At 32.1% G+C, this 13,685-nt stretch overlaps 2 protein-coding genes across 2 annotated transcripts; one reads left to right on the top strand and one right to left on the bottom strand.

Annotated features, from left to right (window-relative positions):
- Positions 1-1,686: 1,686 nt before the first annotated feature.
- LOC117115254 (germinal-center associated nuclear protein-like) lies at positions 1,687-7,851 on the bottom strand. Its single transcript, XM_033258967.1, has 6 exons — positions 7,700-7,851; positions 7,179-7,338; positions 4,489-4,641; positions 3,145-3,247; positions 2,347-2,441; positions 1,687-1,959 (listed from the first exon to the last, which is right to left on the bottom strand). Exons 2-6 carry the CDS (start codon positions 7,263-7,265, stop codon positions 1,702-1,704), a joined length of 696 nt encoding a protein of 231 aa, XP_033114858.1. The 5' UTR covers positions 7,266-7,338; positions 7,700-7,851; the 3' UTR covers positions 1,687-1,701.
- Positions 7,852-9,080: 1,229 nt separating this feature from the next.
- Positions 9,081-12,596, top strand: LOC117115253 (protein slit-like). The gene is made up of 2 exons (XM_033258966.1): positions 9,081-9,224; positions 10,849-12,596. The coding sequence occupies exon 2, from the start codon at positions 10,858-10,860 to the stop codon at positions 12,034-12,036; it is 1,179 nt and encodes a 392-aa protein (XP_033114857.1). The 5' UTR covers positions 9,081-9,224; positions 10,849-10,857; the 3' UTR covers positions 12,037-12,596.
- The last annotated feature ends 1,089 nt before the right edge of the window (positions 12,597-13,685 follow it).

Below are 13,685 nucleotides of genomic sequence, written 5' to 3'. Positions count from 1 at the left end.
CTAGATACGCCACTGAAAAATTGTGAGTGTGAGAAAGGATTAAGTTTTTGAATGTGGGTGTGGAAAATTAATGAAATGAAAAAATATAACCAACATATTTAAGAATATTAATTTGAACTTATATTTTATATATACATAACCACTTAGCAATCAAATATTCATTAATCTAATTTGTAACAGGCCTTGTCAACAGTAAATAATTGTGTGTGTGAGACAGGTTTAAGTTTTTGAATGTGGGTGTGGAAAATTAATGAAATAAAAAAATATAACCAACATATAATAAGAATATTAATTTGAACTTATATTTTATATCTACAACCACTTAGCAACCAAATGTTCATTAACTTAATTTATCAACTGATAAGAGGAAATAAAATATAGTTTGGATTTTTAGAAGGAAATAAAAATTATTTTGGAAGAAGGATATGAGGTAAAAGGGAAAGATTAAGGTAATTACCAAGTCAATTCATCTATCGAGTGATAATCAGTGCTTATTTGCTAAAATTGTTAAATAAATATTATAAACACCCTATTACAGCCACTGCTATTCTCTACTGAGAGTTTCCATTTTCCCCATGGACAAAATTAAAAATGAAAGATTATTTATGACTAATTGATTACATATTGTAATGTATGAAACTAAATAAAACTATTTATCAATAACAAATTACGCATACAGTTTGACAACAAACGTTTGTCTTCATAACAGCAGTGCAAGAACACCATGTTACACAAAATGACAACATATTTGCATGAGCTATTTTTACTACTATGGACAATAAACTGAGAGCTTTCTGTTATTTCAAGTTAAACCAAGCGAAGGAAGGTAAAATAACAATTGTTTTCTTTCAAAAAAGATTATATGTTTATTCTATACTCAATTGCTGCACAACATTTTAGGGGGATTTCTGTAAAAAACAGAGCTGATTGTAGTAAATAAAACACTGGACATGAAGTAATTTAAATACTAGTTTTATTGACAATACACTAGCTTTCATGCAAACAGGGCACTTCTTCAGATGAATGGAAGCTGATTGTCTATAACTTTTTTAGGTAGTGTACCCACTAATCTAGTAACAATGCGATGTAACCCATCATAGTTCATATTAAAGGTAAGCATTATATGCATTTGTGTGATAACCTTTTGCAATTATTACCTCAAAAGTCCCTACTTATATTAAGTAAACATTGAAAGTGGATAGTTCTGAGACCTACTATTGTAGTAATTATTACACAAATGAGTACCAAATTCAAGGTAAGTTTACTGTGACTTCCGCCTTTGCATTGTTAGAAATTGTACGGTGTACTGTAATATATCGATGCAAGTGAAATAAACTGATTGATTGATTGATTGACTGAATGATTGATTGGGTAAACATTTGAACAGGACATTAATTTTATAGTGAGCAATAGAATATGGCAGTGCATCACAATGAATCACTAAAACAAGATATACACCACCAAAGTTAGATGCCAACACATCACTCTCAGCATGTATGAATGATATGTCTGTGCAACAAAGTTGGTTTACCGGTTACAGGCCTATGTCTAGGCTTCAAAAAGTTCTAAATCAACATATTGCATAAACCCAGCAAATCTTTAAAAATCATTATTCAGAAATAATATCGAACAACAATTATTATTGCCTGGGACATGCTAAAAAGCTAATTTATTAATTAATATAAAATATCTTTTTGGGGGTTAATTTCTAAACATAAAACAAGTATCTGACCTTTGCCGCTCCTCTTGGACTCGTTTCCAGGCAAGCTGTGCTTCTTCATATGTCACGGAGGCAGTATCAAGTATCATACGTCCCGTCACTTCATGCAACAAATTCTCCAGGATCAGAGGAGCTTCGTCTTTCATGAGATGATTAAGAACGTTAAATAATCTTGTGCTAAGCTCCACACACATCTCATTGATCACTTCAATAAATAGTTCTTTTGCTACTCCCTTTACCTTTACAAAAAAAAATCAAAAAAATCACATTCATTTGGTCATTCTATCTAGATAATGAAGTATTTAGTGTTATCACTCAGGAGGAGGTGTAGTTTGATGAGTAAATAATAAGGCCTAAATTAAAATTATTGCTTTGGCTTCTTCAACAGTCCCATAATTAAAAAATGTAGAAGTAGGTAGGTTGAAAAATCTTTTGATTGCAAGCACATAGCTTTATTGGATTGGTCAAATACAACTTTTAAATTACCAAATGATGGAAGAGGTCTTCAACTAAATTAATATTGCTTTAATACATAAATGTCAAGAAAATAATACTTTGTGAAAACATGAGCAACATGGTCCTGAATTGTTACCTTCAGCAACATTAATGTAATTTACATAAATCACCTGTTCATTTGTATATTCTGGTTGTTTAGTATCTTCTTTTTCTTGCATGGTTTGAAGCTGAACCACAGTTGGTGCCACTGCCTCTACTGTTACTGCTAAAACATAATCATAATTCTATATTCATAATTTAATTATTATGTACAAAAACAAAAAATATTATTGACTAAAATACTAAAATCATACACACAAAATTATTTGATATTATTATCATTATTATTATTATTATTTTTTTTTTTTTTTTGAATTACATTTACTGTTTGCAGCAAATTTACTGATATAATTACAGTAGGTAAGTCATCCATAAATATAAGAATATTATATTAACTATTATGAATGACATGTACAAACAACTAACAATAAACAATAACAGAAACAACAAATGATAACATTCTTCGGCCAATTATTAAACGTCTACTGTATATTGACAATTATTGTGCATCATGCTACTGGTATTTGTTTAAAAAAGTTTCGATTCATTTCAAAAGAGCAAGGATATATTAGTAGTTTACAATGCCAACTCATGCCTATAATTGAACACAAAATAAATTATTGGCAATCTTTATATCTCCCACCGTTATTATGGTTATAACAATATTGAAGAGGCCATTCTACAAAAAAAGCTACGCTATGTGCTTCATATTAGTAGACTTTGTTCAGTCAAACCACAATCTGATGGAAATATTATTCAAACTGGCTCTCAAAACAATGAAATATTATGGACTTCTAATCAACTTTGTGATTAACAGACATGCAATTCATAGCCTTATTTACATTAAATATAAATTACTAAGAACTTACCAGGCATCATCTTATTTTGTCCGATGAATTTGCCTTCAGAATCAAAACTAGTTATCGGAATATGGGGTTCTAGTGGAGGTAAGGGTTGTCGGTTATTTACAACCTAAATGAAGAAAAGAAAAGGGATAAAAACTGCATATTTAAAGAGCCACAATACTGATATTATCTTATCTTTGTTTTTACAACTAAAAATGTACTGAACAATTTTGCTTGATGTATTTCATTACTTATGTCAAGTAATGAATGTCAAGTGTCAAATCCTAAAAATGCTTGGAACATTTGGTTGCAAACACATTCAAAGTTAAATATGACTCCATAAATCTAACCCATACTATCAAATTTTATGTGACAAATGCATGTGATTTGACTATATATGGGTATATGACATAATCATGCCCATATGGATGTGATATGACATCATCTTGTCCATATATGGATGTGATACGACATCATCATTTCTATATATGTACAATTCACACAAATTTGTTAGGGACACAAGCGACTTGAACAGTTTCAAAACCCTGAGCCATAACTGTTGCACGAACTGCTTCCACAATAATTCTACAGCAATAGTATCTCCATCTTGAGCACCTGTGAATTATGAATAGGCCGGCCCTGTGCCTCAATCTGCCTGTAAACGATGTGTGTGGTGTTTCTTTTTCTGATGGTTTTAAGGAGGTAATTTTTGGCTCCATCCTTCTGTAGTGCCTTGTGCACTACTACAACAGCTGTGTGAGCTTTATAAATCTTAAAATTATTATTATTAATTTAATTCAATTTAAATTCAATTGAACGGAGAAGTAAAATAGTACAACATAACAATTTCATTAACATGGACAATTTCATTACAAAGACCAGAACAATTGAGAAAAAAACAAGAAAAAAGTTCAATTAATTAATAAATTAAATTAATTAATTCAATTAAATCAATAAAAAGAGAGAACAAAACAACATTTTAACAGGTACAGGCAAAACAACAGACCAAGAAAATACTCTAACACCAAACAACCAAAAAAAAAAAAAAAAAAGGAAAATTTTACTTGCACTTCGATTTCAGTATATTCAAATATTAGGCCTATAAAAATTACGTAGTTAAACAAAAGCGCGCCCTTGATAAACAGCAATGGAAAGGTGAAAAAGGTTAGAATTAATATTTTTTTTATATAACAAAATAATTTTGCACACACATTTATAAGCTGTAATTTTATTAATACAGTACCACAAGTCTTTAATTAAATTTTATATTGCTATTGACTTTTGATTGGTGACTGTGAATTTTTGTTTGTTTTTTATGAATGTAATTTTTTGAATAAATAAACCTGAATAAAAATAAAGTATAATTACCTGTCCGATGCTAAGCTCATTCTTGGCCTCAATTAGCTTCACTGCCCTCCTGGCACTTATGGCACTACTAGGCCGGACAAAGGAAGATTTGCTTTCAAATATGATATCACCATCAGTAACCTCAAGCCCATGAGAGGCACAGAATTCAGATGCCTACCGTAATGTAACAATACACAGGGGTAAATTTGACAATAGTTCCCATTTTAAATAAAGTTTATTTTATATATTTTTGTTAAAAAACTCCTGCTATGCATCTTTCATTATTTGTGTTTATCATTATTCAGGAATTATCGTCAACCACTCTACTGTGATGCAACTTATCTACCTATAGTGACAGCCATTTTCTTTATCATCATTAGTTTTAATTCTGGATATTTCACTGATATTAGGATGGAATGAAAGTGCTCATTCCATTCGGTATATTATACACTATATATACTGTCTCTTATACACATCTAGATGTGTATAAGAGACAGCACACACACACACATACATAGGTAATGCAGACTGGTGCATATCACTTACAAAAGGGTAAAAATAGTGCTTGAATAAAGAATAGTATAAGACCGTATCAGAAATAGCCTATCAATGGAAAAATTCCAATAATTTTTTTAAAAATTTCCCTAGCGGTAAGTTTTTGTTATGTAATGGATTCTATTTTAATAGGCTATGTCGGATACAATCTTTTGATCATTGTTCCTTTATTCGAGCAGTATTTTTTCAATTATATTATTATTTATAGAAATATTACAGAGTTACACAGTAAAACTAAGTTGTACATTATTATATATCCTGTTATAAAAATAAGTTTATATACATTTTATATGGTTACAAAAAAATAAGAATAATAGATAACGTAGATATTTAAAAAAAATTGTATTCTATATTTGATAGTATGAATTTTTAACTTCAAAAAATGTCATGCAAGCCATTATGATTCTATATTTGAAAATTATTTCATGTTTAAGAATGTACTTAAATGAGTGATTGATTTTATTTGGTTCATAATACATATTAAAATTTTACATATAGAAAACAAAACAATCAGATGTCAAGGCAAATGAAACAGGAAAACCAATGAACCAAGGATTATTAGAGAACATTTCACATTAATATTGGAACATATTTCCATCTACAGGTAAGAAAGTATAATAAAAGTATAATGGTGTGTATTGAAATACACACCATTGTGTTGGGATTTAATATTTCGACATTAATTATGTCATCATCAGGAATAATAACATCATCTACGCCCTTTTGAAACTTCAACTACCGATAGACTTAGTATAGCTAATGTTGTTCTCATGAATTGAAAGTTGAAAAAAAATAGTTAAAATAATATAATAAGATCAATTGTTGTTAGGTATATAAGGTTCCTAAAAATAGTTTGAGGGAAAAAAAAGTTAACAAACATCTAAAGAATTTTTAACAAAGTAAATTTCCATCATAGTTAACACTGCACAATGTGTGCAGCCATGTCTATAGCCATAACCAGAATAATACAGTTGTGGAAAAACCAAACAAATGCAATTACTAGTCCCTTGGATATTGTTGCCAAGGTCTCACAAATCGATGGTGCAAAAACATATTGTTGCCAAGGTCTCACAAATCGATGGTGCAAAAACATATGTGGCAAAGACAAGCCAAACCAGTCACTTGTCGCAAAAATCGATTTTGAGTTATTAATACAGTGTTAGAGAGTAAAATAATAGCTATAAAATGGTAAAAAAATCATTCAAATCGGACATTTCCTTGAGGTCGGGGTTTCAATCCCTCGCTGTGCATTTCGCTTGTGTCCTTGAGCAAGACACTTTATCTGCATTGCTTCTCTCTACCCAGGAGTATAAATGGGTACCTGGTGGGGTTGCCTGCTCCTGCACTGATTACCAGCAGCAACACTTAAAGCATTTGGACCCAATAACCAGGGAAAGGAACTGCGCTTTATAACCGCAAGGAAGAGGCCCATTATAAATACTCGTACCAGTACCAATACCAGGACACGCACATTTTCCTGGCTCTGTTCTAAATGGTCAGTTGTTAAAGTTTGATTGTCACTTCGGAAAGGTCTACTGCTCATCAAAATGTGTATGAAATAGATATTCATATGTAAAAGAGCTAAAAAATATTAAAAAGATCTTACAATTAAGATTGTGAATGAACTATTATACTAAACATGTTACAATTGACATCTTATAAAATGAGCATTGGTAAACAGTCAAAAACTTCCCCCTCTAATTTAAATTTTTGATCAGATCTAACTAGTTGCACTAACACTGTGTTTGATATGTGGTTGTTTTACAAAGCACGGTCAGATAAGATCATAGAACACACACACACTGCCATCTGCCACAGGTTGATGGAGAGCAGCCTGAAATATATGTATTCTCAAAAAATTTTTAAATAGATTTTTAGTTGTAAAAATACTACCCTAAAGTGCCCAAAAAAGTTTTCTTAAATATCAATATTATTGTTAAACAATACAGGCTGATAATAAAAATATACCATCTTTAACACCTGGAAAATAAATTTCAACACCTGAATTGCTTATTTTGCAGGACGTATATAGGCGAGCTACTGTATGGCGAGTCCATTATTTTTCTTTCATACTCGAGAGGTAAGTTCCAAAGGAAACTTAGGCATTTATCGGTTTATCCAGGTAAGTATTCACGAAATAGACAGCAGCTACAAACCTCTCTCTCATCTTCAAAGATAAGCTGTCGCACAAAATCAACCAACGGGTAAGATCCGCCACGAGTAGTACTGTATGCTTTCACCATTGTTTCGAGGGCACTGCTTCGGATCTGTGTAAAATACCGGTGCAGAACACAGGCATTCAGGTATGTAGCACATCTGTAAGAGAATATCATCTTGATTGAAATTTTCTAAAGCCCTGAATTTATTTTGGTTAACCTAATGAATCTTGTCAATTAGACAAAATAAAAATTCTCCTTGGTGAAACTACTCAAGCCATCAGTAATTTTAAATGAGTACATTGTGTCAAGGAAGAAAAACCAGGTTATCTTCCTCAAGCAGTGTGCATATATTATTGAGGAATTTTATCTTGAATTTTGCACACCCACAATTTTAAATTTGGACTAATTTTCCGAGATAAATATCTGACACGCTATATAATTTAAAATTTCAATGATTATTTACATCTATTATACATCTTACAGGTGAGTTTTTTAACACCAATTTACTTCACACTTACCTAACAAGTTTAAAAAATCGAACATAGTTGTTGCTATTCAAAGCAGTGAACACCTGTACAGCAAACTTGACTTCACTCGATTCTCGTACTTCAAACCTGTACTTTTGTACTTCCCTATAATTTTTTATAAAAGAAATATATCTAAGATTTAAAAAGTTTTATATTCTATTACTTTGGTAAATCACAACTTATAAAATTATATAGGTCTCTATAACAATCACATTGGTCCTCCATAAATTACCAGTTGTTGTTGTTGTTGTTAAAGTAGGCTTTAATTGTATACAGTGTCCATGATAACATTTTTACAAGTAAAATGGCAAAAAATTGTTGTCCTAGTGGACTATTCCAACTTGAATTTGTATGAATGTAATTAAAAGTCATACATTTCTTTACTCCATAGGGTGATGTAAACACAAAGGGTGGAATATATTCTATATTCTGAAATTGAAATAAATAAAAGAGTGCCTATAACAATCATTTTTCAATTTCTTTTAAATCTAATTTAATCACATCTATTAAGTATCTAAACATCCAGTATGTTAATACTATACTGAAAAAAAATTGTTTGCTGGCTAAAGTGGGACAGTCCCGCCAAAAGCCCAATAATGTATCTGTTCATTGTACCGGCAACAGGCCATACAATAAAAATAAATTGATCAATGTGTACTTAATGGAGTCAAGTCTGAGAGAATTGAGACAGCATATTTGTATGATAATTAACACTCTGAATTACAACATATCCATTTTTGCAGGACCTCACAAACCTATAATGCACAAAAAGTCCTAATTTAGTACTTTGAGTAGCATAGGTAGAAAAAATTTGAGCATCTATTCAGAGTAGAGAGCATCTAAGCCCAAATTTTTTCAGGCCCTAGGTGGGCCCTCGACTTGCACCAATTGCGTTTATTTCCTGTTAAATCTCAAGCCACCAGCTACCTCCAACTTGGCATGTATGCTGATTTAGGCCCGGACCACATTTTTCCTTCAAATTCAAATTCAATTTAATTTCATTACATATGTAAATACATCATTTGGATTATATAAAAGGATAAATATCAAAAATTAGAAAATATAGTACATTAAAAAGTGATTAGAACAATTGTTAAAAACAATATAAAAAAAACATTCAAATTAAGAAATTAATTATAAAATTATTACATTGAACATGTTTTAATAAACTGATTATATAAAAAAGTAAGACACAATGTAGGAACATTAAAATTCAGAGAAATTAATAGAAAAATAAAATTCCTGATTAACTGTGCAAAACAATGCAATGCATCTATTTTTAGCAACAACAACAAAGTTATCAAGGAACTAAATAAATCTATCAACTCAAGTGAGTCAAGTGTAAATTTGGTCACCCAGGGGTACAGCAGGTACTTCACCTATGCAATGTTGTCTCAATTTGCATTTTCAAAATCCTGGAAAAACACAATAGGCATTGATTTCAAGCTATATAGTTTTACCACACCAACAAAAAAATCATTTCCACAAGGGTAGTATATGCCTAATCAAGATTAAGGTAATGGTTGGAATTATTTTAAATTTGTGATTGTTAGTTAGCTGTGATGTTAGAGTAAAAGACTATAAACAACTGTAATGCTTAATAATTTAGTGGTACTCTGAATTATAATTAGAACAGCATTAACATATGCAACATGAGTTTTTTGGCCTCCAATCCCAAGCCCATATCCAGGAAGGAATTTTTAATGACATTTTTTGCAATTGCATTTATATATTTTCGTATAACTGTGTTTTTAATGTTTATGAAAAAGGGAGGAGTGGGAGTGGGGGTAGGGGTGGTGGGAAGAGATATCCATAATAAAGATTAAAAGGCTGTACTTATCATTTAGATTATTGTTGCATTATTTCAGATTCAAATTCTTTATTATATATTTGGGTATATTTATTGCAAAAAAAACCCCTGTCATTCAAAACAGTCTATTGCTGCATGCGCTGAATTGAGAGATTGAATATGATAAAATTACAAAAATATAAAATTCCAGGCAATTAAAAATTAACAGTTATTATTTTTTATCACATTTATTATTATTATATTATATATCACATTGGCAAATTGTATGTCATGGTCTATTGGTTTGGGTACAATTGTTACCTTTTGTCTCAAATAGATAAGTTTTTATATTATTTTTATAAAACAAAAATACTACTGGGTCCTGGCCTACAAAAGGCATGGTAACCTACCAAGGCATAAGTTGACAGATCGGACAAACAAGGCTTAGCCTAACTAGCCTTCAATTAAATAAAATTAATAACACTGTTTTTTGGTCGAAGTCGATGTCATACACATAATTTTTGTACAAAAGTGTGTTCTTATGCCTATCGGTTCATCGATTCATGGAACATATGCAACTACTCCTTTTTCCTGTATGTACATTATATACACATATTTAATAGGCCTATTTACTGTAATAAGAATGAGAAAAATTTACCTGGCTGTTTTCAAGCAACAAACCTTGAATTTTGAAGAATTTAAAAGTCACCTCAGAAAATGGGAAAGCTCATTTCCCGCCATCTACTAGGAATCAAAATTATGCAGGGGGAGGATCCCTGGACTCCACTTTCTTTTGGGGATTTTTTGAAAACATTTTGAACCCCTTCTCTCCTTCAAATCCCCAAAAAAAGCCATATTGATATATATTTCTAATATTATTGTTTTAAGCTGTATACAAGTTTTGTAGTGTTTTGGTTTTTATCAGTTTTAGTATTAGGGAAATAGTGGTTCTATTTATATAATGTATTATTTATGATGAAAAATGACTTCATGTCTCTCCTGTAAGTAATGATCTAGCGCTTTTGGCTTGGAAATAATAAACAAGGGATTATTTTAACCTCCTCCTCACCTATGTCTGTGGTAAGTGTTACAATGGGGTTACATGTTTATTGATCTGTAGTGTTATAAAGTATAGAGAGACTTCAGTAATTTGTTCACAACTGTTGTATGTTGAAGTACTCAATGGATTTCAATGTACTCTGTATATTACTTCTACCAAACAAACACCTGACAGTGATAATATTCAATAGTATAGTTTACCCTTGGCCATGATGTGTTATATTTTTTGATTGAATAAAATGATATACTGTATATATGACTTTGGTACACTCTATTTTTATATTCATTACAGAAAACAAAGATGAGATATCTGTTCACAATAACATCAATCAAGGAATACGGTGGCATGAGGTGTCCATTGAAGTGGCTGTTGATTTACATGCTCATCAACATAGATACTACGCAAGTATTCTGCTACTCTGTTGTGCGAGAACAGTCAGATACCTGTGGTTTGCAAGACGGTTGTCGGTTAGACCAACAAACTGGAATCCTCAACTGTAAGGAGCTTGACATGCGAGATATTCCGAGACAAACCTGCCCTGAAGTAAAACATCTGGATATGCGTTATAATCACCTGAAAAGGTTTTCAACAGGAATTGATGATTACTACCCAAACCTAAAAGAACTTGATTTTGGGGCAGCTAAGATAACCTCCGTCTCACTTAAAGTCTTTGAAAATTGTAGTACATTGATTAAGATCTTTATGAATAGCAATGCCATCACAAATATTGAAAAAGATACCTTTGAAGGCTTGACATCACTTAAATACCTGTACCTCTCTGGAAATAAACTTACAAGGATTCAGCGAAAGATCTTTGACCCACTGAATAAAACATTGCTCTACCTGGACCACTCCCACAATAAAGTGCAAAAAATCCAAGAAAAGGCCTTCCAGGAGCTGTCAAGTCTTGAGCGTCTCTTTCTTCAGAACAATCGGCTGACCACAATTAACTCTGGGATGTTGAAAGGCTTGAAATCTTTGACCCATCTCTATCTGTCAAACAATAATATTACTTATGTGCCACATGCTGCATTCAAGGAAATGCCACTCCTACACGAACTGAAGCTCGGCAACAACCCAGGATTAATATCCATTCATTCTGGAGCATTAAATCACCTTGCACAGTTAAGGTTCTTGGATCTCATGCGGACAGATATCTCAACCCTAAAGAATGTCTCGCATCTGTTTTCACACAATTCACAATTAACAAACTTTTACATTGCGGATACACCTTTGGTCTGTGATGAAAGTTTTAAGTTATGGGAGACCTGGTATGAACGTACCAAGTCCGATCCACTACAGACTGCTACATGCTCTGAAGTTCCATCAGAACCAATGACAACAATCACAAGGAGACTTTCCTCAGAAGGCATGACCTACTTCAATTTCTTGGAAGAGCCAAATGATGCAAGACAAAATCGAATGCAAGTTTTAATGATCACTGCCATGACTCTATTGTCTCTAAGCCTTAATACCTGACATTTACAATGAATCAGGCTGAAAATTGAAAGTATAAAAAAATTATTTAAATTAATAATTTAAACACTGTATATGTACCTGTGATGATTTATATTATATTTAAGAAAGCATACAGTATTCAGATTATAACATTGGTTTGTACTGTATTTCAAAAAAACTTTAAATTACCATTCCTTGCCTTACTTTAACATATTTAATACATAGAACATTCTAACATTTAATTGATCATAGAAACAGTGTAAACCTCATTGGTAATTTTAGGAACACATGACACCATGTAGAATCCAAGAGGAATATATGGAAGCTTCTAGAATCTTTGGTACTATAGAGGTAAATAAGCCTAATTGGTTAATTATAATGTAAGGTGACCAATGAGGAACTTAGGCAATATAGAATGATCTTGAATGCTCTGGAATAGTGCAGCTAGGGTATATAAGCTGACAGTTTGATCTTTCTGGAGCTCTTTTTGAAACACATGTTTATGTGAATGTTATGTTATTTTGATACCGGATTCTTGTTGGAGTTTATACAGAATAAAAGTTTATTTGAGAGTTGTTTTACAACATTGTGAGCTGTGTTTATATTTTATATGTCAAAGAGGGATTCCTAGTCATTTCTTTACCGCTCGGAAATACGTCAAGTAGGAATTCATGACATTTGCATGCAAATGTTCTTAAAAAGCAATGGAGAACGATAATGAGACGACCCAACCCCCATGAGGGAACAAACGGGATGATGATGATGATAACCTCTACTCTGACTGTGTGTCAGTCTGGCAACTGTTTTGGAATGAGTATAGTGCCAGCCTAGACTGAGTTTCAGTCCCTAATTTTGTCTTGATCAGTGAAAACTATTACAAATATTTTGGCACCAATGGCGTTCCATAGTACTTATTTGCATGGTATTCCATAATATACTTTTTTCTGGGATTATCCAAATTCAACAACAAAACAAAAACAAACATTGGTGGTGCTCTTTGAAATTATTTAACACTACGAAAATACAATAAACTTGTGCCACGTCTAACTGCCAGCCATAGGGTTAGCTAGCGAGCCGTCCGGCCGTCTTTTGGATGGCCAATAATTATTTAGGACGCCCACGTTCACCATAACAGGTTGGATGGCTTGGCCTAATCAGCTCGGCTTGGCCTAATCAGCTCGGCTTGGCCTAATTGGGACTGGTCTACCTTTAGGAAATTCTTTATATTCTTTAAATCTATCAATTGTTACATTAAACTAAATCTAAATTATATTTACGTTTGATAAAAACAACCTTTATTATTTAAATATAAGTTGTTTTCATACCAATATTTGATGAGGATTCCCAAAAATGTAAGCCTTATCCATTGCCTACCCGGTGAAAAGCTCACTTGCAACACACATCGTGTTAACAACATTTATACCCTGCTGGAAAATGGATGGTTACTCTGGGATGTTGAAAGGCTTGAAATCTTTGACCCATCTCTATCTGTCAAACAATGATATTACTTATGTGCCACATGCTGCATTCAAGGAAATGCCATACCTGCAGGAACTGAAGCTCAGCAACAACCCAGGATTAATAGAAATTCTTTCCGAAGCATTAAATCACCTTGCACAGTTACGGTTCTTGGATCTCATGCAGACAAATATCTCAACCCTAAAGAATGT

This window comes from Anneissia japonica, unplaced genomic scaffold (assembly GCF_011630105.1).
Source record: "Anneissia japonica isolate Jap-2015-1 unplaced genomic scaffold, ASM1163010v1 scaffold48834_len16383_cov116, whole genome shotgun sequence".
NCBI lineage: Eukaryota > Metazoa > Echinodermata > Crinoidea > Comatulida > Comatulidae > Anneissia > Anneissia japonica.
Note: the sequence above shows the minus strand (reverse complement) of the source record. Positions and strands in the feature narration are given on the sequence as shown.

Coding starts and splice junctions, on each gene's coding strand:
- LOC117115253 (XM_033258966.1), top strand. CDS start 10,858: ATGAGATATCTGTTCACAATAACATCAATCAAGGAATACGGTGGCATG.
- LOC117115254 (XM_033258967.1), bottom strand. CDS start 7,265: ATGGTGAAAGCATACAGTACTACTCGTGGCGGATCTTACCCGTTGGTT. Junction 4,642..7,178: donor TCTTTGAAGATGAGAGAGAG/GTTTGTAGCTGC, acceptor ACATTACGGTAG/GCATCTGAATTCTGTGCCTC. Junction 1,960..2,346: donor CAGAATATACAAATGAACAG/GTGATTTATGTA, acceptor TTTTTTGTAAAG/GTAAAGGGAGTAGCAAAAGA.